Source organism: Bos javanicus, chromosome 2, assembly GCF_032452875.1.
Source record: "Bos javanicus breed banteng chromosome 2, ARS-OSU_banteng_1.0, whole genome shotgun sequence".
Lineage (NCBI taxonomy): Eukaryota > Metazoa > Chordata > Mammalia > Artiodactyla > Bovidae > Bos > Bos javanicus.
In genome coordinates, this window is record NC_083869.1 from 131878352 (window position 1) to 131904766 (window position 26415).

The 26415-nt window shown below is 52.1% G+C and overlaps 2 protein-coding genes and 1 long non-coding RNA gene across 7 annotated transcripts in view; 2 read left to right on the forward strand and 1 right to left on the reverse strand.

Annotated features, from left to right (window-relative positions):
- KIF17 (kinesin family member 17) overlaps window positions 1-10446 on the forward strand; it is a 52680-nt gene extending 42234 nt beyond the window's left edge. For 2 of the 5 annotated variants that reach the window (XM_061394260.1, XM_061394281.1), the window contains exons 13-16: window positions 3184-3442; window positions 5094-5164; window positions 8723-8840; window positions 9744-10446. In XM_061394260.1, coding sequence (XP_061250244.1) covers window positions 3184-3442; window positions 5094-5164; window positions 8723-8840; window positions 9744-9922 — 627 coding nt within the window. In that variant the 3' untranslated portion in view covers window positions 9923-10446. Of the gene's footprint in view, window positions 1-3183; window positions 3443-5093; window positions 5165-8722; window positions 8841-9743 lie in introns of those variants that run through there. The other 3 variants (XM_061394271.1, XM_061394284.1, XR_009732015.1) reach the window with 2 other exon arrangements.
- Window positions 10447-12834: 2388 nt separating this feature from the next.
- Window positions 12835-26340, forward strand: DDOST (dolichyl-diphosphooligosaccharide--protein glycosyltransferase non-catalytic subunit). The gene is made up of 11 exons (XM_061394355.1): window positions 12835-13079; window positions 13282-13392; window positions 22403-22489; window positions 23323-23426; window positions 23520-23614; window positions 23877-23970; window positions 24154-24302; window positions 24818-24965; window positions 25492-25612; window positions 25734-25840; window positions 25934-26340. The coding sequence occupies exons 1-11, from the start codon at window positions 12926-12928 to the stop codon at window positions 26081-26083; spliced, it is 1320 nt and encodes a 439-aa protein (XP_061250339.1). The 5' UTR covers window positions 12835-12925; the 3' UTR covers window positions 26084-26340.
- LOC133234155 (uncharacterized) lies at window positions 14328-23323 on the reverse strand. The gene is made up of 2 exons (XR_009732047.1): window positions 23020-23323; window positions 14328-22765 (listed from the first exon to the last, which is right to left on the reverse strand). It is a non-coding gene; the product is annotated as an uncharacterized LOC133234155 (long non-coding RNA).
- Window positions 26341-26415: the final 75 nt, after the last annotated feature.

Sequence of the window (26415 nt, forward strand, 5' to 3'; positions counted from 1 at the left end):
AAAAGCCAAATATGAGGTAAAACTATTAAACATGTAAAATAAAACACAGGTTTAAATCTTTATTGCCTTGAATTATGGAGCCTATTATACAGAGTGAAGTAAGCCAGAAGGAAAAACACCAATACAGTATACTAACGCATATATATGGAATTTAGAAAGATGGTAACAATAACCCTGTGTACGAGACAGCAAAAGAGACACTGATGTATAGAACAGTCTTATGGACTCTGTGGGAGAGGGAGAGGGAGAGGGTGGGAAGATTTGGGAGAATGGCATTGAAACATGTAAAATATCATGCATGAAACGAGATGCCAGTCCAGGTTCGATGCACGATACTGGATGCTTGGGGCTGGTGCACTGGGACGACCCAGAGGGATGGTATGGGGAGGGAGGAGGGAGGAGGGTTCAGGATGGGGAGCACATGTATACCTGTGGCGGATTCATTTTGATATTTGGCAAAACTAATACAATTATGTAAAATTTAAAAATAAAATAAAATTAAAAAAAAATCTTTATCGCCTTGAATTAGACGCTTTCTTAGGTATCACACCAAAAGCATAAACATCAAAAGAAAAAAAAGACAAACTGGACTTAATTAGAACTTTCACGCTTTAAAGAACACTGTCAAAAAGAGAAAAGACAGCCCGCAGGATGGGAGAAAATACTTTCAAATTGTATAGTATGATAAGGTGCTTGAGTCTAGAAAAAAATAAAACAATCTACTCGAGAATAAAGAGACTACCCAATTTTAAAATGGGCAAAGGATCTGAAGAGAGATTTCTGCAAAGAAGATATACAAATTGCCAACAGACATATGACCGGATGTTCGGCGTTGGCCATTCTGGCCGCACTGTGTCCTTGCTGCTTTGCGCGGGTTTCTCTCACTGTGGTGAGCTGGGGCTCCTCTCCCGTGTGCGCTTTTCATTGTGCTGGCTCCTCTGGTCTTGGAGACAGGCTCTAGAACATGGGCTCAGCAGTTGTGGTGCATGAGCTTTAATTGCTCTGTGGCAAGTGGGATCTTCCCAGTCCAGGGATCGAACTATGTCCGCTACAGTCTCAGGCAGATTCTTGTCCACTGTACCACCAGGGACGCCCTGTGCTTTATTTTTTTAGTTTAATTTTTTGACCATGTTGCACAACTTGTGGGATTTTAGTTGCCCAACCAGGGATTGAACCTGGACCCTTGGCACTGAGAGTGCAGAGCTCTAACCACTGGACTGCCAGGGAATTCCTGATTTGCACACTTTAAATGGGTGAATAGTTTGATGTGGGTTATAGCTCAATTAAAAATAATTGTGAGTGATGATAAAGGATAAGAGGCTTCCCAGGCGGCTCTAGTGGTAAAGAATCCACCTGCCAATGTAGGAGACGCAAGACACGCAGGTTTGATCCCTGGGTTGGGAAGATCCCCTGGAGGAGGAAATGGCACCCCACTCCAGTATTCTTGCCTGGAAAATTGTATGGACAAAGAAGCCTGGCAGCCTACAGCCCATGGGGTCAGAGTCGGACACGAGTGAGCGTCTGAGTGCATAAATGTATAAAAATACATAAAGATTGTTACCATGAATGCCACGTAACTACTATCCAACTACATACATGGAGCACAGTTAATTTAGCTGAAGGCCCTGTGTACCTGCCCCTCCCTGATGGCTCCCTGCCCACCTGAGTCCTACCAGGAATTCTCTGTTCTCAGTTGGTTACATGTGATTATCGTTCCCGTGAATTTACAACAGCCTTCTTTACTAATCAAACTGTCCCTGCTGTGTGAGGAAACAGACTGTACACGAAGGTGTCATGGGGCTGAGGGAGGGCTTGGCTGCTGTTGGCGCTGGGAGTCACTGTGCTTAGGAGGGTGTGGAGGGCAAGTCTGGCAGACCTGAGCAAGAGACCAAAAAATATGAAACCTACGGTTCAATCCAGGTAGGTCTGATTCTTAAGTCTAGTATTTGTCACATCATAACAAAAAGCAGAGACATCACTTTGCCAACAAAGGTCCATATAGTCAAAGCTATGGTTTTACCAGTAGTCATGTATGGATGTGAGAGATGGACTATAAAGAAGACCGAGTGTCGAAGAATTGATGCTTTCAAAATGTGGTACTGGAGAAGGCTCTTGAAAGTCCATTGGACTGAAAGGAGATCAAGCTAGTCAATCTTAAAGGAAATAAACCCTTAAAATTCACTGGGAGGACTGATGCTGAAGCTGAAGCTCCAATACTTTGGTCACCTGATTCGAAGAGCCGACTCATTGGAAAAGACCCTGATGAAAGATCGAAGGCAGGAGGAAAAGTGGGTGACAAAGGATGAGATGGTTGGGTGGCATCACTGACTCAGTGGACATGAGTTTGAGCAAACTCTGAGAGATGGTGAAGGACAGGGGAGCCTGGTGCGCTGCAGTCCATGGGGCTGTAAAGAGCTGGGCACGACTGAGCGACTGAACACCAACGAAGTGTGACAGTAGAGGGGAGCAAGGGCTATTGTCTGAGCATGTATGCCTACTGCTGCTTTCTTAAAATACTAGTTTATTACTTTTGGATGTTCTGGGTCTTCATTGCTATGCACAGGCACTTCACTGTGGTGACTTCTCGTTGCGGAGCGCAGGCTCCAGGTGCTTAAGCTTCAGCAGGTGCAGCTTGCGGGCCCTGGGCACAGGCTTCAGTTGCTGTGGCATTCGGGCTCTTCCTGGACCAGGGATAGAACCCCTGTCCCCTGCGTTCGCAGGCAGACAGTTGTCTCCTAGCCACTGGACGAGCAGGCAAGTCCCGCCTACTGCTTCTTTTAGAAGAAAGAATTTGTACCGTTCTCTGAGATCTTGAGGACTGTGGTCACTACAGTGTTACACGTGGAGCCTTGTAAAGGGCTTCTGAATAAAACATACGAGTGCGGATAGTGACTGAGGGCTGGTGATGGGAGTGGATGACCAGCCTCTCTTCCTGCTTTCTACAGGGCTCCGGACCCTGTAGGTGCTCATCTAAGTACTGAGTGGAGGGGTGGGAGGGACAGGGAATGAATCAATGGAAGGATGACGGGATAGACGGTGGCGATCAGATTGGATGGGTGAGAGGATCAGTGGGCCGGGGCTGAGTGACTGATGGGCGGGGGGCGGGGCAGGGGGCGGGCCTGGAGGAGAGGGAAACCGCTGGATGTCTTTCCTGCTCACTGCTTGTTCATCTTTTGTTTTCAGCTCCGGGCGGCAGAGGTGGAGATCAAAGATCTGCAGTCGGAGTTTGAGCTGGAGAAGATCGATTACTTGGCCACCATCCGGCGGCAGGAACGTGACTTTCTGCTCTTCCAGCAGCTCTTGGAGCAGGTGCAGCCCCTGATTCGCCGGGACTGTAACTATAGCAACCTGGAGAAGATAAGACGAGAGTCCTGCTGGGATGAAGACAATGGTTTCTGGAAGATTCCCGAGCCCATCATCATAAAAACCAGCCTCCCAGCAGGTCAGGGGCTTTGCTGTCGCTGCCCACCTCCTTTGCCCCCCGCCCTTCTCCACAGTCTGCTGTCCCACAGGCTGACAGGGGGGCCCTGCACCCCTCCCAGCTGGCTCTGGGGGCAGCAGACAGTTGACCCTGGGTACCCAGAATGTCGGGGGCCTGAGTCAGACACACGTGGGTTGGAGTTTTGGCTCCAGCAGTCGCTGTCAGCTCTTGGGACTCAGTGTTTTCATCTGTGAGATGGGGACCAATAACGGCACCTTCCTTAAAGATCGCTGGGTGGCTTAACGTCTTATGACGTGTAAAATCCTTGGAAACATGCCCGGCACATTTTAAATGCCTGATGCATTTAATTACCACGATCATTATTGTCCTTACTTCAGCCTGCAATAACCCTTTGAAGGGATATTTTCACCCGTCTTCCGTATGAGAAATTTCAGAGAGTGTAAGTGACTTACCCAGAGTCACAATCAGAGCAGTGAGTTGTAGGCCAAGAACAGAAGCGAGCTGGGCAGTTGCAGGCCTGGCTCACTTTCTCCTTTTGCTGCTGATCTCCTATGTGACCCTGTGATGATCACTGTCCCTCTCTGGGCCTTGGTCGCCTGATCTTCACAGAGAAGGGGTTGGATGAGCTACTCCTGAAAGCCACCGAGCCCTCAATGAGTCTCAGATTAGGCTCAGATTTGCAGTGGATCCTCTCCAGCCAGGACGGATCCTCTTCTGTCTAGGGAGCCACAGGCTCCCGGGTCTGGTGGGGCCGCACCCATCCGCCTCCTGCTCAGGGAGTGCTCACCTAGGTCCTCCATCTCTGACGACCCTGGCGGGGACCAGCGCAGCAGGCAGGGAGCAAAAGTGGGGCGACACACAGTTTGGAAGAAAGAAACTAGAGACAGAATTAAAGTTTTAAAGATGGGACGGGGGACTCAAGATCTCAGGGGTCAAGAGCGCTGTTCCTCGGAGCCACATCACTTGTATTTAGTATCTCAGCTCGCAGAGAGTATCTGTGGTGCTACGATAAGGTCAGCTTCCTGTGTGCCCCGTCCCGAGTCCCACGTTACTGATGACCTTGAACTGTCGTTATTTTCTCGTGCAAAGGGTATCACCCTGCTGGAGGCCCTAAACCCGCACATGCCTTGGGGAAAACATCTTTGTGTGTGCAGTGAACAGTATTCTGAGCTTGCACTGACCTAGCGTTGCAAGGCCCACAGTGTTTTCCCTTGGCTCAGCAGGGCGTGACGACCCCAACTCATCAAGCCGATGAACTTTTGTTTAGATTATACTTAATTGCTCTATCTTGCTTTCATTCTTTTCCCATGGCGTTTTATTCGTGGCTTAGCCAGAGCAACACACGGCTGACTGTTAACCCCTGCGTGGCACCACCCCCGGTGAAACGCCAGCTGCCTCATTTCCTCGCAGGCTGCAGGCAGCACTGGCCTGTCTCCCCAGGCTCGCCTGCAGTCTTGCCTGGAGGCAGGGGAATGGCTGCTTCGGCCTAAGCCCTCCTGATGTCTCTCAGAGCCATCCCCTCTCTAGGGTTGGGCAGTGTCCTCCCCTGGCTCCAAGCCCGAGCCAGACCTGCCTGAGCACCCAGCCTCTCCCCCAGCCCTGCTGGCCCTCCTTCCAGGCAGCAGTGACCTCAGCTTCTGTTTTCTCATAGCAGTTTCAACAGGGCCACAGAACAGACCAGCCCGCAAAACTTCCGCAGCGGACAACGGCGAACCAGGCATGGTAGGGTCTCTGGGAGAGCCAGTGGGGAGCAGGGAGCTTGGCTCCCAAGGCGCGGTGGGCCAGGGGGGCTGTAGGAACTGGACTGTGCTTCCAGGCGACCTGAGGATTACATCAGGGGGCTGAGCGGGGGCCCTGTCTGTGTCACCCTAGACCCCATAGCTCCTCTGGCCCTCATTCAGAGGCACTTTAGTGTGCGCAGAGACCAGAGGAGGAGCAGGGGCTCAAGGCAGCCCACCCTGCTGGTGAAGGAAAGAGGTTTCAGCCGCAAACCCAGAAACCAAACAGCTCATCCTGGTTTCCTGGGCCCCGGCTGGTACTCTTGGACAGACAGCGTCCTCAAAAGTTTCCATAAACAGTCACTGTGATTCTAAAGTCACTTTACTTCATACTGCCTTTATTTTGTATTCCAGCAAATACACAGCCTTAAAGGAGGTCAGCCAACTTTTCTCTAAAGGGCCACACAGCAACTGTTTCAGGGCTTGGGTGCTAGGTGGTCTCTCACACAGCTCTCAGCCCTGCCAGAGAGCGCGAACCCACCCCCGCCGTATGTAGATGGCTGAGCACAGCTGTGTCCAGAGTGCTTCCAAGAACAGTCTGTGGGCCAGGTTTGACCCACAGACTGTATAATTTGCTGATCCTCACCATTAACCATTACAGATACTTTGGAAAACCTACATGGAACATACCTTTGCAGTCATGATAAGGTCACTCACAGGTTGATGAATTCCAGCCAAGCGTCTCCATCTGAGCAACTCAGGCTGGTCTAAGGCACTGATTGGCTGCTTTTGATTCCCTAACGTGGTTTTAAAAAAAGGAAAAGGAAAGTTGTTCCTGAGAAAAGCCATTCTGAATCTGGGGTTATATTTGAATGCTCTAGTTCCAGGTGATGGATACCTACGCAAAGCAAACAGTCATAAGCAAAACAGGGATTTTCTTGGTCTGTGTTAAGTGGACCAGTTTCAGGCATGGCTGGATCAAGGGGCCCAACCAGTCCTGGTTCTGTGTGGCTTCTTCACCTCTTGGCTCTGCTTCACCTGGAGTCCTAGGTTTGGACGGAGGCAGGTCTCTGTGTGGCAGGAAAGATGGCTGCTAGCAATTGGTAATCCAAGAGGGAGAGATACGGTTTTTTGGAGCATCCTTAAACCAGTGCTTGTGGGAAGATTCTGATTGGCTCTGCCTGGGTCATGGGCCTACTCTTGGACCAATGACTATGTCCAGGAGATGGCGTTCTGTGATTGGCCCACTCCGGGCCACGTGTCCAGATGTGTAGCAAGGGGATGGGCAGGCGGCAGTGGTGGTACTGCTGCTGCGGCTGGGGTGCCCTGAATGCATAACCTACCATGACCATGTCCAGTGGGTGAAGGGTAGTTCCCTGAAGGAAGAGGTTCGGGCTGAAGAAAACAGATCCACGGCAGCAGTGAAAAGCACTAGGGCTTGGTGACAAGTGTTAGAGGACCCCAGCTCTAATGATCACGTGTGAGCTCGTGAGCTGCGCACTGTTATATGAGTGTGTGTCCTGGACTCCAGTTCTAATGATCATGTGTGAGCTCGTGAGCTGCGCACTGTTATATGAGTGTGTGTCCTGGACTCCAGTTCTAATGATCATACGTGAGCTCGTGAGCTGCGCACTGTTATATGAGTGTGTGTCCTGGACTCCAGTTCTAATGGTCATACGTGAGCTCGTGAGCTGCGCACTGTTATATGAGTGTGTGTCCTGGACTCCAGTTCTAATGGTCATACGTGAGCTCGTGAGCTGCGCACTGTTATATGAGTGTGTGTCCTGGACCCCAGCTCTAATGATCATGCGTGAGCTCGTGAGCTGCGCACTGTTATATGAGTGTGTGTCCTGGACTCCAGTTCTAATGGTCATGCGTGAGCTCGTGAGCTGCGCACTGTTATATGAGTGTGTGTCCTGGACCCCAGCTCTAATGATCATGCGTGAGCTCGTGAGCTGCACACTGTTATATGAGTGTGTGTCCTGGACTCCAGTTCTAATGGTCATACGTGAGCTCATGAGCTGCGCACTGTTATATGAGTATGTGCCCTGGACTCCAGTTCTAACGATCATGCGTGAGCTCATGAGCTGCGCACTGTTATATGAGTGTGTGTCCTGGACTCCAGTTCTAATGATCATACGTGAGCTCGTGAGCTGCGCACTGTTATATGAGTATGTATCCTGGACTCCAGCTCTAATGATCATGCGTGAGCTCGTGAGCTGCACACTGTTATATGAGTGTGTGTCCTGGACTCCAGTTCTAATGATCATGCGTGAGCTCGTGAGCTGCACACTGTTATATGAGTGTGTATCCTGGACTCCAGTTCTAATGATCATGCGTGAGTTCGTGAGCTGCGCACTGTTATGAGTGTGTGTCCTGGACCCCAGCTCTAATGATCATACGTGAGCTCGTGAGCTGCGCACTGTTATATGAGTATGTATCCTGGACTCCAGCTCTAATGATCATGCGTGAGCTCGTGAGCTGCACACTGTTATATGAGTGTGTGTCCTGGACTCCAGTTCTAATGATCATACGTGAGCTCGTGAGCTGCACACTGTTATATGAGTGTGTATCCTGGACTCCAGTTCTAATGATCATGCGTGAGTTCGTGAGCTGCGCACTGTTATGAGTGTGTGTCCTGGACCCCAGCTCTAATGATCATACGTGAGCTCGTGAGCTGCGCACTGTTATATGAGTATGTATCCTGGACTCCAGTTCTAATGATCACGCGTGAGCTCGTGAGCTGTGCACTGTTATATGAGTGTGTGTCCTGGACCCCAGTTCTAATGATCACGCGTGAGCTCGTGAGCTGCGCACTGTTATATGAGTGTGTGTCCTGGACCCCAGCTCTAATGATCATGCGTGAGCTCGTGAGCTGCGCACTGTTATATGAGTGTGTGTCCTGGACCCCAGCTCTAATGATCATGCGTGAGCTCGTGAGCTGCGCACTGTTATATGAGTGTGTGTCCTGGACTCCAGCTCTAATGATCATGCGTGAGCTCGTGAGCTGCGCACTGTTATATGAGTGTGTGTCCTGGACTCCAGCTCTAATGATCATGCGTGAGCTCGTGAGCTGCGCACTGTTATATGAGTGTGTGTCCTGGACCCCAGCTCTAATGATCATGCGTGAGCTCGTGAGCTGCACACTGTTACATGAGTATGTGTCCTGGACCCCAGCTCTAATGATCATACGTGAGCTCGTGAGCTGCGCACTGTTATATGAGTGTGTGTCCTGGGTGTGGGGGATGTAGTATCTGCCTTGCCCCCGATGGGCCTGGTTTTGAGCACTGCAGGAGGAATAAGGTGCTTCCTGTCCCAAGGTGGGGGTGGGGAGGAGCGTGTGTAGACTGGAGACGGCCAGCCTCCTTGCTGCCTGAGCTGCCTGGATCCCACCGCAGGAGTTAGGGTCTGGAGTGGAGGGTACCACAACGTGGGCAGTGAGGTTCAGGGCAGCCCGCCGCTCAGGCCGGCAGAGCCCGCAGAACCGCCTCGGGTCAGGGCACAGGGTACAGGAAGTGCACAAACAAGGGGTCCTGACCTGGAGGACTTGGAATCTCGGCAGGAAGAGGACCGCTACAGGCTGATGCTCAGTCGCAGTGACAGTGAGAACATAGCCAGTAACTACTTCCGGCCCAAGCGGGCCAGCCAGATCCTGGGCACGGACCCCATGAAGAGCCTGGGTGAGCATCACGCCTGCCTCCTGCCCTCCAGCCCCTCCCTGAGCGCTCTGGAGTCACACAGGCCGGGCCAGGAACCCCTTTCCCTCTCTGAGCCTGTTTCCTCCACTGTAAACTGAGGGGAGCTGCCTCCTCCTGTGATCGGTGAGACGAGGTGGGGAGTGCCCCCCATCTCCTGTCCCCCTCCATTTCCTGGGGGGCGAGGTGCCAAGTTGGATCCTCTGTCTTCCTGACACACAGCAGGCCCTTAGCACGTGGCCGGGGTCCCAGCCTGGGCTTGCCCAGGACTCGGTCAGTTCCTCACCAGCTTCCTCAGATGGCGACTCATTCCCAAAGCAGGGCAGTCGGGACCACAAAAGAAAACACGATTTTACAAGCAAGAGCTGAAAGCCGCTTTGCTCTTAAAACTGAAACCAAAGACACTGGGCTTCCAGTCCAATACCAATTAAAAAGCAAACCTCAGATCTGTCCTGAGGTTGTTTGAGAGACAGAGTGGGTGGAGGTGAGGAGTAAGGAGAGGAAAGCTGGACCGTGAAGAAACTCACATCCCATGAGTACCTGGCATCGTGCCCATGTTGCAGATGAGGAAACCGAGGCTGAGAGAAGCAGCTCCCCAAGGTTACCCTCCCATGAAGTGACGGAGCAGGGTTTTGCAGCAGGCTTGTCTGGCTTGACACCCCAGGCTGCACAGTCTGAGGCTTGAAAATTCATGCGCCCAGACCAGACCCTTTGGGCAGAGATGCAGTGCTGGGCCCAAGGCCTCAGCCAGAGCAGCTCTCAGAGCCTGGGGTCCCAGGGCCTCTGGCTGGGGCGGGGGGACCAGACTCTGTACCCCACACACAGTCTTTCCTCTCCACCCCCCGCATCCTGGCCAACAGCGTGTCTCCCTTCTGTGCTTTTCCGCAGCACACCACAGCTCCCCACCAGGCCTCAGCTCCCCGCTCGGTGGCGGCTCTGCCATCCCACCTGCCCAGGCCCCGGAAATGCCCCAGCCTCGGCCCTTCCGCCTCGAGTCCCTCGACATCCCCTTCACCAAGGCCAAGCGTAAGAAAAGCAAAAGCAGCTTTGGCGGTGAGCCTCTGTGAACACACTGCCGGCTGCCGCCCTGCCCTTGGGCTCCCGTGAGACCGCCAGGCCCCCCAGGGCAGCTCCAGCCAGGCCTCCTCCCGCCTGCCCCCAACAGTGACTGGGGCACCCAAGGGGGCCTGTCCCTGGGAAGGCTCACTCCCCTCCCTGCTACCCAGAGAGCCCACTCTGCCCAGGGTGTGAGCCCCTCGGAGCCTGGACCATCCTTGGAGATAACTGCTCCCCACGCCACACCAGTGTTCCCATCGGCCCACCGCTGTGCCCACCAGTGCGGTTCCGTGCCTTCCTGGGTTCAGAAACCTCAGCTCTGCCTCCAGGCCTTCATCAGCATCCTGCAGAGTCCTGCGGCTTCCACGTGGATCAAGATCAGCACCTTGGCAGTTGAACACTCTTCCTCTGTCCAGTAGGCCCCACTTGGGGGGGAAGCCCTGTGGGGCGGGCCCAGGGGTCCTGGAGCAGCTGGTCTGCGGCCCACGGGAGGCCATTCCACATTAAGCTGCCCTAATAAACTGCCTTTTACCGACGACTGCTCTTCTCTGGTCCTCGGACAGCGTCCCCACGGCCCCTCCCTGGCCTCCTTGGGGAAGCTCTTTTGGAGCAGGGCTTCTTTTGTGTATGTATGTACGTTTGTGTTTACTTTTGGCTGTGCTGGGTCTTCGCTGCTGCACACGGGCTTTCTCTAGTTGGGGTGAGTGGAGGCTCCTCTTCGTTGCGATGCACAGGCTTATTGTGGTGATTTCTGTAGCAGAGCAGGGCTCTGGGCACACGGGCTTCAGTAGTTGTGGTTCATGGGCTTAGTGGCTCTGTGGCATGTGGCATCTTCCTGGACCAGGGATCTGTCCGGTGTCCCCTACATTGGCAGTCCGATCCTTAACCACTGAGCCACCAGGGAAGCCTGGAGCAGGGGTTCTTAACAGCCTGCAGGCTCCAGGTCTCTGCAACTCCCTGCAATTTTGAGTATAAGTGCAGCTTTTTCAGCAGAGAGCATATAAATGTGAACCGGTGTTAGATTCTTGAAGGATCTGTGACCCAGGAGAGCAGACTCCTTGTTCTGGGAAATAGGGGCCACATCTGGCTGAGGTCCAGAGAAGACCCAGGTCTTGATGCCCTCAGGGGCTGTGTTGGAACCGTGCGTGCTAACATCGCTAGAAATGAATCCAGGCCATCCCAGTTGCCTAAGACTGACCCATCCCCTTGCCCATTGTATCCCAGGCCTGCTATGTGGGAGGGGCCCAGTCTGAGGGAAAAGGCTTTGGTGCTGTCCTGAGCCTCATTTCACACTGAGCATCTGTGAAATGGGGATAATACCAACCCCACAGGGTTATTGTGAAGGTTAAATGAGATAGTGTAGAGAGTTCTTTGTGCAATCTCCAGGGGATCTTCGAACCCAGGGATCAAACCCAGGTCTCCCGCATTGCAGGCGGATTCTTTACCAGCTGAGCCACCAGGGAAGCCCAAGAATACTGGAGTGGGTAGCCTATCCCTTCTCCAGCAGGTCTTCCTGACCCAGGAATTGAACCGGGGTCTCCTGCATTGCAGGCGGATTCTTTACCAACGGAGCTATCAGGGAAGCCCTCACAGGGTTACTGTGAAGGTTAAATGAGATAGTGTGTAGAGTTCCTGCTGTGTAGCAGGTGCTGTTACTTCTCCAGTCCTCCCCTTCATATCTTGTATTAACTACTGTGGTACCTGCCCCAAGCTACTTGCCTGGGCCAAGGAGCTCATGTTCTGGAGAAGCCAGGGCAGAAGGTGCTTAGGAAACCCAGAGATCAGCCTAAGGGGAGGCAGGCTGCAGTGCACCCTTTGAGCAAGAGAATGCAAAATCAGGTCTGTATGGGGAACAGTGTCCTTGTGAAGGAGCAGCAGTTTGTGGTTGCTTTTACTTAGACCCGTGGTGGTCTGAGGAGAGCTGGCTGCCCTCTGTCAGTTCAGAAGGGGTGTGGGGCCAGCCCGCCAGGCTCCTCTGCCCATGGAGATTCTCCAGGAAAGGTACTGGAGTGGGTTGCCATTTCCTTCTCCAGATCTTCCTGACGTAGGTTACAAACCTGGGTCTCCTGCATTGTAGGTGGATTCTTTACCGACGGAGCTACAAGGGAAGCCCCCAAAAGTTACCCTGAAAGTCGCTCAGCCAACTCTTTGCGACTCCATGGACTGCAGCTCGCCAGGCTCTTCTGTTCATGGAAGCCTCCAGGCAAGAATACTGGAGTGAGTTGCAATTTCCTTCTCCAGGGGAATCTTCCCGACCCAGGGATCGAACCTAGGTATCCCGCACTGCAGGCAGATTCTACCCTCTGAGCCACCAGGAGAAGCAGCCTGGAAACCGGAGGAGCGCCCAGGTTACAGGGCTGGTGCGAGCATGCGCCCAGCTAGAGGTTCTGAATGTACGCCTAGTCCACACTGCCTCCGGCCTGCGGGTGGGCCGCGCCCGCGCCAAGGCCCTGCGCCCGTGAGCAGCGGGAGAGATTCCGGCCCTCTTCCCGCAGCCCCCACGCCCGCGACCCGTCCCCGGCCTTTTTCCAACCATCTCCTCCCTGCAGAGAGTGGAAGTGGGGCCTGGCTCCAGTCGAACCTGTCCCGGGCCAGCAAACATCCAGCCCGGACCCTGACCCGAACGCCGCGGCCCAGTCCAGGACCAATCGGATGAGGAGGCGGGAGCCGGCCGCGACTCCGGCGGGAGCCGGCAATGGGCGGAACCCAAGGGCTCTCGGCCCTACTGACTGGCCGCGGCCGCAGAGCTGTCTCTCTAGGATTGAGCTTTTTCCTCTCGGGGGGGGCGGGACCGCGCGCCGCTTTCACCAATAGCGTGCCCAGAATCCGCCTCTCTCAGGGACACTTCCGGCCGGGTTCCTCGCGCCTCGCGGTCCAAACAGAGGTTCCGGACGCCCGGCGCTGGCGTTTTCGAATCACTTCCGGGTGATACTCCAAGACAACGAGCCACGATTGGGCGACCGTGGAAGGGGCACTTCCGGTGCCCAGGCGCCTGGTTTCTTTGGAGCAGGAAGATGGCGCCCCGCGCGGCTCGTTTGTGTTCCGGCTGGTGGCTGCTGCTGCTGCCTTTGCTTGGCCTGGCCGGCGCCAGCGGTCCCCGCACCTTGGTACTGCTGGACAACCTCAACCTCCGGGAGACGCATTCGCTTTTCTTCCGGAGCCTGAAGGGTGAGATTGGGGCCCGATGGATTGGCAAGGTCCCTGAGCCCGGAGACACCGACCCCTCTCCCTCTCACCCGAGCTGGCCTTCCAGGTCTGACCTGCCGCCAGGGGGCTGGTGGGGGGACGGGGGCAGGACGGTCATGGTCTCTGCATTGGTGGTTTCTCTTTGCTTCCTATCTGCCTCAGCTCCCTCATTCTCTTTTTCCAGATCGCGGCTTTGTACTCACATTCAAGACCGCAGATGACCCCAGCCTGTCCCTCATTAAGTACGGGGAGTTTCTTTATGACAATCTCATCATCTTCTCCCCTTCGGTAGAAGGTAAGGGCTGCGGGTCGCCCCAGAACTCTGATTTATCAGCTTTCTTTAGGATCGTGGGCATTCCTGGGATGGAATGGGTCGCCAGCCCTGGGCGCTGCTGCTCCCAGAGAAGAGAAATGCTAACGCTCAGTTGGTAAAGAATCTGCCTGAAATGCAGAAGACGGTTCGATTCCTCGGTCAGGAAGATCTGTTGGAGAAGGGATAGACTACCCACTCCCGTATTCTTGGGCTTCCCTTGTGGCTGAGCTGGTAAAGAATCCACCTGCAATGCGGGAGACTTGGGTTGGGAGATCCCCTGGAGAAGGGAAAGGCTACCCACTCCAGTATTCTGGCCTGGAGAATTCCATAGGTTCTATAGTCCATGGAGTTACAAAGAGTCGGACACGATTGAGTGACTTTCATTTCACTTCACTTCACTCTGGGCTTAGGAGACGATATGTCCTTACCAGAAGACAGAGCTAAAGACTGGGATCAAGTGTTGTTGCAGACCTTAGAACTCCTGGCTCTGCTACTCTGAGAAGTGGGTTTTCTCCATTAAAGGGCCTGATAAGAAAGATGAACAGTTCCTTCACCGTTGCGCCCCCCGCCCCCTTAGGTTTGCCTGTCTGGAAAGAACATGGCTGTACCATAAGTATGATTTTCTGTAAAGGGGCATTGGTGGTAGTTGATCCTGAGAATTCAGATGGAGTCCTAGTTAGGCTGAGAATAACCTTTAGTGATTACCTAGTCCAAACCCCTATTTGAGGCTGGGTGCATATATCCAGGGCTTAGCAGAAGACTAGTTGTTGAACCAAACGAACATCTTCACTAGATTTTCCAGTTGGCATTCCTGTGACAGCTTACTATTTTAGCTTACTATTTTATTTCAGTCTGCCACTGTACAACTCTGTTAAGAAAATCATGTATTAAGCTGAAATTTGTCTCCTACTTCCTGCTTTGTTTATTGGGGCAAGGAGGAAAAGGGTTTCTGATACTCCCCAGGGCCTAAGAGAATAGGTCTAATGCTTATTTTGCTTAGAGGCATAGCCTTTGCATGATCAGGTCCTGAGTTATTCGGTTGTTTCTTCTCCAGACTAAATATCCCCAGTTCTTTGGCTGTTTCCCTCTTTGTTGTGCTTTTTCAGTGAGCATCCTAGTCATTCTCTTCTTTAGTGGCTTCAGTTTATCTTTTTCTCAGAGGACACAAGTTGTCCCTGTCCGGGGTAAGTCAGGACTGCCATCTCTCTGTTCAGCTCATGAAGCTTAGGAAGGCTGTCTCTTCACTGGCATCGACTTTCTTTTCTGTGGTTCATGTGAGATTGGGATCTGCCAAACCCCTGATGTATTTTTCCCTAGGTTCCCATTACTTGGTGAGGTGCTCCCAACGCCCCAGTAACATGTGCCTTTGGAACTGGCTTTTCAGAGGCAAGTTCAGTTGTGCATTAAAATCTTCAAGTTGGCTAGGCAGGCGAATGATGCCTTTAGCAGGTTAAGTGGTGTTTGCTGGATTGCTGTGTTGGAACTCTGAAAGCAGTACTGAGTAGTGACAGAGCCTGCCCTTGAGGAGTCTTTCAACCTGTGAGGAAATAAAAATAAGGACTTGAAATGAGTTCCCAAGCCACATGTCAGAACGCCCAAGATGGAGTGGAGGGACTGTCTGAGTTGTGCTTAGAACGGTCACTGAGGGGGAGGGAAGTGGCAGAGGTGGGCTGAGGAGGCTGAGGTTGGCTGCTGTGAGTGGGAGAAACGGCAGAGCCTAAGATACTGCTTCAGAAATCGGGGTCATTTCCGTACCCACTTCGCGATCTTTACCACTTTCCATATTTGTGATAGTAATGTTTTTCTTCAAATTGATCTGCTTTAAAAAAAACCCAGTTTAAAAGAAAACTAGTAATGAACCCCTTGTCACCACTGAAGATGGAAAGCCAGTACTCTACCATCGTTTGATTTCTGTGGAGGAAAATATAAACAGAATGAATGCAGTGCTGTCAAGTTCTAGCTGATTCTTGACCTGCTGAAGGCTTTGGACCTGAGGCATCCTCTTAAAAGAGGAGATGAGCTGGTTGAGAGAAGTGTTAAGGCCAGTATTGAACTGTGACCATTCTTGATGGAGAAAGTAGGGAAAACAAATGGAATAATGTCTCTGAGATTCAGTGTTATTTGAAGCCCTGCCTGGCATCTTTGTGGTCAGCTTTTCTGCCTCTTGCAGGGTGGGGACCGATCTTGAGGGAAACCATCTCAGACACCCCTAGGGAAAAGGCTAGCATGTTCTGGAGGTCGGGGGTGTTCAGGATAAGTCGTGTCCAGGATAAAGGCTCTGAGTGCCCTTCTGTGGTACTGTGACTACTAGGTCCTCTTAGGTGTGAGGAACCTGGCCTGGTTGCCTCCTCCACGTGTCAGTTGGTTCCTTGCTCTTCTGGGATCTGGAAGCTCTGAAGGCACGTGCAGTAATGGCTACAGGAGAAGGATCCTTAGCCTGTCCTCTGTACCCGGGAAACACTGGGTCCTTGTTTTATAGATGGGGAAACGGGCTTAGAAAGGTGAAGGGGTTGCCTGGATTTGTTGTTCTTCAATCACTCAGTCGTGTCTGACTCTCTGTGACCCCGTGGACTGCAGCATGCCAGGCCTCCCTGTCCATCACCAACTCCCAGAGTTTACTCAAACTTAAGTCCATCGAGTCAGTGATGCCATCTAACCATCATCCTCTGTCGTCCCCTTCTCCTCTGCCTTCAGTCTTTCCCAGCATCAGGGCCTTTTCCAGTGAGTCGGCACTTCACATCAGGTGGCCAAAGTATTAGAGCTTCAGCTGCAGCCTCAGTCCTTCCAATGAATATTCAAGATTGATTTAAGATCAACTGGTTTGATCTCCTTGCAGTCCAGGAGACTCTTAAGAGTTTTCTCCAACACCACAGTTCAAAAGCATCAATTCTTCAGTGCCCAGCCTTCTTTATGGTCCAGCTCTCACATCTGTACATGACTAATGGAAAAACCATTACCCTTGACTAGATGGACCTTTGTTGACGAAGTGATGTCTCTGCTTTTCAACATGCTGTCTAGGTTTGTCATACTTTTTCTTCTAAGGAGAAAGCGTCTTTTAATTGCAGGGCTGCAGTCAACATCTGCAGTGATTTGGGAGCCTAAAAAAATAAAGTCTGTCACTGTTTCCATTGTTTCCCCATCTATTTGCCATGAAGTGATGGGACCAGATGCCATGATCAGGAGTTTTTTGAATGTTGAGTTTTAAGCCAGCTTTTTCACTCTCCTCTTTCACTTTCATCAAGAGGCTCTATAGTTCCTCTTCGCATTCTGCCATAACAGTGATGTCATCTGCATATCTGAGGTTATTGCTATTTCTCCCAGCAGTCTTGATTCCAGCTTGTGCTTCATCCAGCCTGACATTTCTCATGATGTACTCTGAATAGAAGTTAAATAAGCAGGGTGACAATATACAGCCTTGACTTAGTCCTTTCCTGATTTGGAACCAGTCTGTTGTTCCATGTCTGGATCTCACTTTTGCTTCTTGACCTGCATACAGATTTCTCAGGAGGCAGGTAAGGTGGTCTGGTATTCCCATCTCTAAGAATTTTCCGCAGTTTGTGGTAATCCACACAGTCTTCGGCTTTAGTGTAGTCAGTGAAACAGAGGTAGATGTTTTTCTGGAATTTGCTTTTTCTGTTATCCAACAGATGTTGGCAATTTGATCTCTGGTTCCTCTGCCTTTTCTTAATCCACCTTGAACATTTGGAACGTCTCAGTTCATGTATTGCTGAAGCCTGGCTGGGAGAATTTTGAGCATTACTTTACTAGCGTGTGAGATGAGTGCAATTGTGCGGTAGTTTGAGCATTCTTTGGCATTGCCTTTCTTTGGGATTGGAATGAAAACTTTCCTTCTCCAGTCCTGTGGCCACTGCTGAGTTTTCCAAATTTGCTGGCATATTGAGTGCAGCACTTTCACAGCATCATCTTTTAGGATTTGAAATAACTTAGCTGGAATTCTATCACCTCCACTAGCTTTGTTGGTAGTAATGCTTTTTATTTATTTTTTAATTTTATTTTATTTTTAAACTTTACAATATTGTATTGGTTTTGCCAGATATCGAAATGAATCCACCACAGGTATACGTGTGTTGCCCATCCTGAACCCTCCACCCCCCTCCCTCCTCCCTCCCCATACCATCCCTCTGGGTCGTCCCAGTGCACCAGCCCCAAGCATCCAGTATCGTGCATCGAACCTGGACTGGCGACTCGTTCCATATATGATATTATACGTATTTCAATGCCATTCTCCCAAATCATCCCACCCTCTCCCTCTCCCATGTGTCCAAAAGACCGTTCTATACATCAGTGTCTCTTCTGCTGTCTCGTACACAGGGTTATTGTTACCATCTTTTTAAATTCCATATATATGCGTTAGTATACTGTATTGGTGTTTTTCTTTCTGGCTTACTTCACTCTGTATAATAGGCTCCAGTTTCATCCACCTCATTAGAACTGATTCAAATGTATTCTTTTTAATGGCTGAGTAATACTCCATTCTGTATATGTACCACAGCTTTCTTATCCATTCATCTGCTGATGGACATCTAGGTTGCTTCCATGTCCTGGCTATTATAAACAGTGCTGCGATGAACATTGGGGTACACGTGTCTCTTTCCCTTCTGGTTTCCTTGGTGTGTATGCCCAGCAGTGGGATTGCTGGATCATAAGGCAGTTCCATTTCCAGTTTTTTAAGGAATCTCCACACTGTTCTCCATAGTGGCTGTACTAGTTGGCATTCCCTGTTGGTAGTAATGCTTTTTGAGACCCACTTGACTTTGGACTCCAGGATGTCTGGCTCTAGGTGAGTGATCACACCATCCTGGTTATCTGAGTCATGAAGATCTTTTTTGTATAGTTTTTCCGTGTATTTTTGTGAACTCTTTTTAATATCTTCTGCTTCCGTTGGGTCCATACCATTTCTGTCCTTTATTGTGCCCATCTTTGCATGAAATGTTCCCTTGGTGTCTCTTAGTTTTCTTGACGAGATCTCTAGTCTCCATTCTATTGTTTCCTCTATCTCTTTGCATTGATCACTGAGGAAGGCTTTCTTCTCTCTTCTCGCTATTCTTTGGACTCTGCATTCAGATGGGCGTAACTTTCCTCTTCTGCTTGGACTTTTACTGTTCTTTCTTAGCTATTTGAAAGGCCTTCTTAGACAACCATTTTGCCTTTTTGCATTTCTTTTTCTTGGGGATGGTTTTGATCACCGCCTCCTGTACAGTGTCACGAACCTCCATCCATAGTTCTTCAGGCACTCTATTAGATCTAATCCTTTGAATCTGTTTGTCACTTCTACTGTATAAGTGTAAGGGATTTGATTTTGGTCATATCTGAATGGTGTAGTGGTTTTCCCTACTTTTCTTCAATTTAGGTCTGAATTTTGCAATAAGTAGTTCATGATCTCAGCTCCCGGTCTTGTTTTTGCTCACCGTATAGAGCTTCTCCAACTTCGACTGCAAAAAATATAAATTAGTCTGATTTCGGTATTGACCATCTGGTGATGTCCATGTGTAGAGTTGTCTCATGTTGTTGGAAGAGGATGTTTGCTATGAGTACTGCATTCTTTTGAGAAAACTGTTGGCCTTTTCCCTGCTTCATTTTGTACTCCAAGGCCAAACTTGCCTGTTACTCCTCCAAGTGTCTCTTGACTTACTACTTTTGCATTTCAGTCCCCTATGATGAAAAGGATATCATTTTTTGGTTTTAGTTTTAGAAGGTCTTGTAGATCTTCATAGAACTGTTCAGTTTCTTTGACATTAGTGGTTGGAATATAGACTTGAATTACCATGATATTGAATGGTTTGCTTTGGAAACGAACAGAGATCATTCTGTCGTTTTTGAGTTTGTACCCTAGTACTGCATTTCAGACTCTTGTTGACTATGAGGGCTACTCCACTTCTTCTAAGGGATTCTTGTCCACAGTAGTAGATATAATGGGTATCTGAGTTAAATTTGCCCATTCCTGTCCATTTTAGTTCACTGACTCCTATAATGTCGATGTTCACTCTTGTCATCTCCTGTTTAACCACTTCCAATTTACCTTGATTCATGGACCTAACATTCTAGTTCCTATGCAGTATTGCTCTTTACAGCATCGCACTTTCCTTTCACCACCAGACATATCCACAACTGGATGTTTCCACTTTGGCTCAGCCTCTTTATTCCTTCTGGAGCTATTTTCCCATTCTTCTCCAGTGGCATATTGGGACCTCCTGACCTGGGTAGTTCATCTTTCAGTGTCATATCTTTCTGCCTTTTCATACTGTTCACTGGGTTTTCAAGGCATGATGCCTGGAGTTAAGCCCAGGTATCTCAGTTTCATTCATACGGAAGTGAGAGTTGGACCATAAAGAAAGTTGAGGTCTGAAGAATTAATGCTTTTGAACCGTGGTGTTGCAGAAGACTCTTGAGAGTCCCTTGGACTGCAAGGAGATCCAACCAGCCCATCCTAAAGGAAATCAGTCCTGAATATTCATTGGAAGGACTGATGATGAAGCTGAAACTCCAATACTTTGGCTATTTGATGCGAAGAGCTGATTCGTTGGAAAGACCCTGATGCTGGGAAATATTGAAGAAGGGGACGACGGAGGATGAGATGGTTAGGCAGCATCACCAGCTCAAGGGACATGGATTTGAGCAAACTCTGGGAGATAGTGGAGGACAGAGGAGCCTGGTGTGCTGCAGTCCATGGGATTGCAAAGAGTTGGACACAACTTAGTGACTAAACAACAATAAATCATCAATTTCCTAGTCTGTCACTATGCTGGAGTTTCAGCAGCAAGCTTCCTGACACTTTGGGCTGGATGATTTTGTCTTGTGGGCACTGTCTTGGTCAGTGCAGTGTCCTGAGCGCCTACCCACCAGGTAGCAGCAGCCTGCTTCCCCTGGTGACAAGAAACATCTGCGGGTATTGCCTTGAGTGGCGGAATCACCTTGCTGGGAACCCGTGTGCTGGACCAAGCAGCTGTTTTACGTTGTAAGGATTTGCCTGGCCTCTCTGGAGGAGGCTGGGTGGATGGCTCGGTGTGGGGTAAGGGCTTGAGCGCCCCCCACCCGACTAAGATGTTCTGTCGATTGGTAAGGTACTGTGCTTTTCTTTCTCCTGAAAATCAGCGCTCAGAAAAGAGGGCCGTTCTCACGTTTGCGTCGTTACAGACTTACGTGGTGAGCTCATTTCTAAGTGCCCAGTGGATGTGGTGGGCAGACTTGCGTGCCCAGCCGGCGTGAACGGCACCTCCAGCCTTCCAGTTGCTCGGGCAGAGATCTTGGCGCCGTCCTTCGTGCCTCCCTTTTCAGGCTTGGCCCTCGACGTGGGGGCGCAGGGCTGCCCTGCTTCCTCCCCCTCCACTGCTGGGGTCCAGACACCACTCTTCACTGCCTGGGTGATTGCAGTGGTCCCCTGTCTCTGTGTCCATCCTCACCCCTGTTCCTGATTCCCCTCATAGCCACCAGAACCATCCTTTAAAGGTACAAGGAGATTATCTTGGTCTCCTGCTCAGAGCCCTCGGTGGCTCCCCCTGTGGCCACTGTCACAGAGCCCACAGAAGCGGCAGTGCCCGGCTCCCTCTGCTGCGCCTCACCCCTTTGTCACACTGAGCTCCTCCCTGGTGGCGAGTCGCCCACCTCGGGGCCTTGCACCTGCTGTTCTCGGTGCCCGGGTGCTCGTGCCCCCAGATGCCTCGCTCGCTCGCTCACACACACGTGCCTGGCGTGTCCCTGGCCAGCACACATGTACGCCAGCCCCTAGTCCTGCCTTTTCTTCTCAGCACACAGGAAGCAATTTTCACGTAACGAAAAGGTGAGTTACTGAGCACTCTAGCCGCTGCTTCGTGTTGAGCGTCAGGGGCGCCTGTGGGGAGGGCCCTTGAGGGTGTCCCTGGCGGCTCAGATGGCAGAGAATCCGCCTGCAATGCGGGAGACCTGGGTTCTGTCCCTGGGTGGGGAAGACCCCCTGGAGGAGGGCCTGGCAGCCCACTCCAGTATCCTTGCCTGGAGAATCCCCAGGACAGAGGAGCCTGGCGGGCTGCAGACCATGGGGTCGCAGAGCATCTGACACGACTGAGCGACCCAGCACTCGAGCCTGCTGCGGCCCCCCGCAGTGCCAGTTCTGGGTGCTTATGGCCGTCCCCTGACCCTCTGGCCAGAAAAGGGTGTGGTCTTACAGTTACAGGTGCTGAAAGTCCATGTGCCTTTTTGGAGCTCACTTTAAAACAGTGTATGAAGTGGTCCTGTTGTGACTGCTGGACCTGGGTTAATGGGGAAACTTCTCGTGTCGGGCAGAGCACTGCCCGGGTCACGTGACTGCACATCCTGAGGCTCAGGAGCGCCCCTTCTCAGGCGGGCGCACTGAGGTGAGGTCGATGGGCTCTGGAGAGCGGCCAGGGGCCCAGGAGTGGCTCGAGTGAAGACAAAGGTACTGATGGAAAGTGCGGGTGATATGCTGCAAGTTGTTTCACGAAATGGGAGTGAAAAAACGTGGCACTTCTAGACGAATAGTTCGTGTGTGACTTGAAATGTGTATGACTGACTTGACAGCTGTAATTGGTAGGTGTTTGAGTGTTTCATTTGTACTTCTAAAGGTTTATGAATTTGAGCCATTATTCTTGGCTCTTCACACTGAGGAACTGGGAACATTGTCCTGTCGGGACGTGTATGGTAGAGGTCCCTCTTGCTTTGGGCCCCCAGAGGGTGCTATTCTGTAATTGGTTGTGCCTGGTCTCTGGTGTGACTCAGCTGGTTAAGAACTCATGTGCCAATGTTCAATCCCTGGGTGGGGAAGATCCCCTGGAGGGAGGCATGGCAGCCCACTCCAGTATTCCTGCCTGGAGAATCCCATGGACAGGGGAGCCTGGCGGGCTACAGTCCGTGGGGTCACAAAGAGTTGGACACGACTGAAGCGACTTAGCACGGCCTGTGGGTCACCCTCCCCACCCAGATGTCAGAGGAGCAGCGAGAGGAACCTTCTGGGTCCTGAGTCTGGTGCTTCTTTCAGATTTTGGAGGAAATATCAACGTGGAGACCATCAGTGCCTTTATCGACGGTGGAGGCAGTGTCCTGGTGGCTGCCAGCTCAGACATCGGTGAGTCTGGCCCGGGAGGTTGTGGCATTTCCCAGTGTTTCTCCAGGGGGCTGAGAGCTTTACACATGGAAGCTGCCAAATGGGCATTCGCGGTGGGGAGGTGGGGGGAGCCCTGCCAGGGAGGGCGGGCACTGCAGCACCCTTCAGTCCCTCCTGCACCTCCCGTGACCAGAGCCAGGGAGGTGAGGAGCATGTCCTGTTTAAGAGCTGGGACCCCTGTTTTTCTTTTCCTTCGTTTTGCTTTTTCCTTTTGTTCTTTTGTTTTTTTTGGCGGCTCTTAAAAAAAGAAGGCAAGAGGGAAGATGAACAGATTTTTGTTTCTTATTTTGGACATGTTCAAAGACACTTAGAAGCAGGGAGAGGGGAGTGGGATCCCGAACCCCTTGTACTTAACCACCAGCTGCACTAGTGAGCACCCCCTGGCCACTCGTTTCCCTTCTTCAGTGTGGGTAGGTTTTTAAAACTATGTTGGGTGGGGTCTTGGTTGGGTGTTGATGAAGAGGAGAGAAACCTTGTAAGTCCAGACTCACCCAGATGAAGTTTGCCCGAGGTACTTGGCTTCAAAGCAAGCTTTTGTGCAGAACCAAGATCACTGTGTACTTGCGGAGGGAGGGGTCAGCTGGTGGTGGTTTATCAGTTTAGATTCTGACTCCGCAGGCAGAACACCATGCTGTTGCCCAGGGGTCGTGGGGGCTGCGCCCGGCTTGGTGAGGCCTCAGGGCCTGGGGGTGACTGGTAGTAGAGTGAGTCATGAGGATGCTGGCAGGAGGGACACTGCTCGGCCCAGGGCCCCAGCTTCAGGGCTCAGTCAGGCGTCTGTCGGGTCTGTGCAGGCGACCCTCTCCGAGAGCTGGGCAGTGAGTGTGGGATTGAGTTCGACGAGGAGAAAACAGCTGTCATCGACCATCACAACTATGACGTCTCAGACCTTGGCCAGGTAACCAGCTCAGCCTCAAAACCAGGAGGGGCTTGGGAGGGGCCCCCTGGCTGGGGGACCTTCTCCTGATCCAATTTCCCTCTGCTTGGGCAGCACACGCTCATCGTGGCCGACACAGAGAACCTGCTGAAGGCCCCCACCATCGTTGGGAAATCATCTCTGAATCCCATCCTCTTTCGGGGCGTGGGGTGAGTGAGCAGGAGAGGCTGGCAGAATCCTGGGGGAAGAAGGGAGCTCTTTTGTCGGGAGGCTTTCTTTCCCCTGGAGCACGTGGGTGAGATTAAATGTGACACTGAGTCAGATTCCATCGTCACAGCAAGAGGAGGGCTCAGGGTTTGGCTTTTAGGAAGTGTGATGAATTCCTGTGAAGGAGTGGCTCCTGGGGGACCCCAGTCCTTTGGGCTCAGTTCTTGGGGGTCAGAGTTGGGCAGTTCTCCTTTCCTTCTCCAGTATGGTGGCCGACCCTGACAATCCTTTGGTGCTGGACATCCTGACGGGCTCTTCCACCTCTTACTCCTTCTTCCCGGATAAACCCATCACCCAGGTGAGGGCCTTTGCAGCCTCGAGGCCTCCCGCTCCTGGGCCTGGGGCAGCACTTTTTATCCGAAAGTGAGCAGCAAGCAGGAGAGCCCCCTTGGTGGTGGGATGAGGAGTGGGTGGGCAGGGTGAGGGCGGCAGCAGGGGGTGGTCTCGGCCCTCCTGGCTGACGGCCTCGTGTTGCCACCAGTACCCGCACGCCGTGGGGAAGAACACCCTTCTCATCGCAGGGCTGCAGGCCCGGAACAACGCCCGGGTCATCTTCAGCGGCTCCCTTGACTTCTTCAGCGACGCCTTCTTCAACTCAGCAGTGCAGAAGGCTGCACCCGGCTCCCAGAGGTAAACGCGGGGGCGTGGGGCAAGGGGTAGGTCTGTGTGGACTGGGAGGAGGGAGCCTTTTAGCTAAAAGTGTTGGAGGCTGAGTATCTTCAGGTGCTTTTTTGAAGACTTTGTCACTTTATCGCTTCTGTTGGCAATCTAGACTGTTCATAGTAGTAATGATTTATCTGGAGATGTTGTGGTGGTGGTGGTGGTGGTGGTGGTGGTTTAGTCACTGAGTCGCGTCTGACTGTGCGACTCCGTGGACTGCAGCACACCAGGCCTCCCTGTCCTTCACTATCTCCTGTCACTGATGTTTTGGTAGCTGTGCACCTGTCGTGTAGGTGACACCCAGAGCAGCGTGTCACGCCTGTCATCCTTTCCCGTGTTCCCCTTGAGCAGGATCCCAGACGTGTGTGGCCTTCAGGCAGGGCCTGGCTGGGTGTGGTCTGTCTGGTGCCTGGTGACTGGTTTACCAGGCACCGCTGGAGGGAAGTTGGTCCCTGGCTGCAGCCTCTCCGTTTCTCCTTCTGCAGGTATTCCCAGACTGGCAACTACGAGCTGGCTGTGGCCCTTTCCCGCTGGGTGTTCAAGGAGGAGGGGGTCCTCCGGGTGGGGCCCGTGTCCCATCATCGGGTGGGCGAGACAGCGCCACCCAACGCCTACACCGTCACTGACCTAGTGGTAAGAGCCTGGCGCTGGAGGGCCCCTGGGTTTGGGCCAAGTTGATTCCGCTCAAAAGCACTCAACACTTGCGTGCTGGGCCTGAAGCGCCTAAACGAGGTGAATAAGTTCATCTTCACCCTAAGAAGTCAGCTCAGGTGCAGAGAGCCTGGCATGTAACTCACCGTCACAGGTGGCCTTCTGTGGAGGAGGTGTGCTTTTGCTGTGGGAACGCAGAGCGGGGAGAGGCTTTACTGGTTTACTCTGCTGGGAGTAGAATTCACATTGAGTGGGGTCTGGAGAATCAGTCAGGAAAGGCTCGCGTGGCGACTGGAAGCAGGGCCGCTCAGGCGTGCCAGTGCGCTCAGAGAGAGCACTGTTCGGTGCAGGCTCCCGCGGGCAGGTCAGAGGGCTGGGCCGGCTGGCTGCGTCTCCACTTTGGGGGTGGGGGGCTCCTGCCCGAATCACGAGGGGATTCAGTGCAGCTGAAGACGAGGCTGTCCTGCCAGTCACTGGCTACCGGGCTTACCCCAGCTGCTTGTCTCAGGAGTACAGCATCGTCATTGAACAGCTCTCAGATGGCAAGTGGGTCCCCTTTGATGGCGATGACATCCAGCTGGAGTTTGTCCGCATCGATCCTTTTGTGAGGACCTTCTTGAAGAGGAAAGGTAAGCGCAGCTCTTGCGAGAGACAGCTCTGGAAGCCCATCCCTGCCTCTGTCTGGCTCTCGAGCAGCTCACCGATGGCCCAGGAAGCCCCTCCTGGCTGTATGTCTTGGCTCTTCCCCAGGTGGCAAATACAGCGTCCAGTTCAAGTTGCCTGACGTGTACGGTGTGTTCCAGTTCAAAGTGGATTACAACCGGCTAGGCTACACGCACCTGTACTCCTCCACTCAGGTAAGCCCCCTCCTGCCGCCCTCCACTCTGGGCACTCTCCGCCCCCGCGCCCCGCCCCCGCGCGGCCAGGGCCCGGCACTGCTGCCTTCGCAGGTGTCCGTGCGGCCGCTGCAGCACACGCAGTACGAGCGCTTCATCCCCTCGGCCTACCCCTACTACGCCAGCGCCTTCTCCATGATGCTCGGGCTCTTCATCTTCAGCGTTGTCTTCCTGCACATGAAGGAGAAGGAGAAGTCCGACTGAGAGGCTGGCGCCCTGCACTCCTGGCAACAGAGTCGGAGGGTTTTCATAGGATTGGGTTTCTTCTGCCTTTCTGGTGGTTTTTTTTGTTTTTTTTTTAAGCCACGGACAATGGTACAGCATTACCTCAGTGGGAGATGGAACATTGAGTACCAGCGGGTGGGGGGTTAGGGAATATTTGTTTTTCCACCTTTAACGCTGTGTATTTTTTCATATGTGACGTCAACTCATTTCTAAAATAAAGAGAAACATGGCCCTCACATTTCATCTGACCCCTGTTGTACTTTGCTGATGGGGCAGGGGGATGCTGTTGAGAAATGACGGGTACAAAGTAG

What these genes read in the sequence shown, in the direction of transcription:
- DDOST (XM_061394355.1), top strand. Translation starts at nt 12,926, where the DNA reads ATGGCGCCCCGCGCGGCTCGTTTGTGTTCCGGCTGGTGGCTGCTGCTG. An exon ending in GGCTGCCAGCTCAGACATCG is followed by an intron (nt 22,490 to 23,322) that starts GTGAGTCTGGCC and finishes GGGTCTGTGCAG; the next exon opens with GCGACCCTCTCCGAGAGCTG. An exon ending in CGGATAAACCCATCACCCAG is followed by an intron (nt 23,971 to 24,153) that starts GTGAGGGCCTTT and finishes TGTTGCCACCAG; the next exon opens with TACCCGCACGCCGTGGGGAA.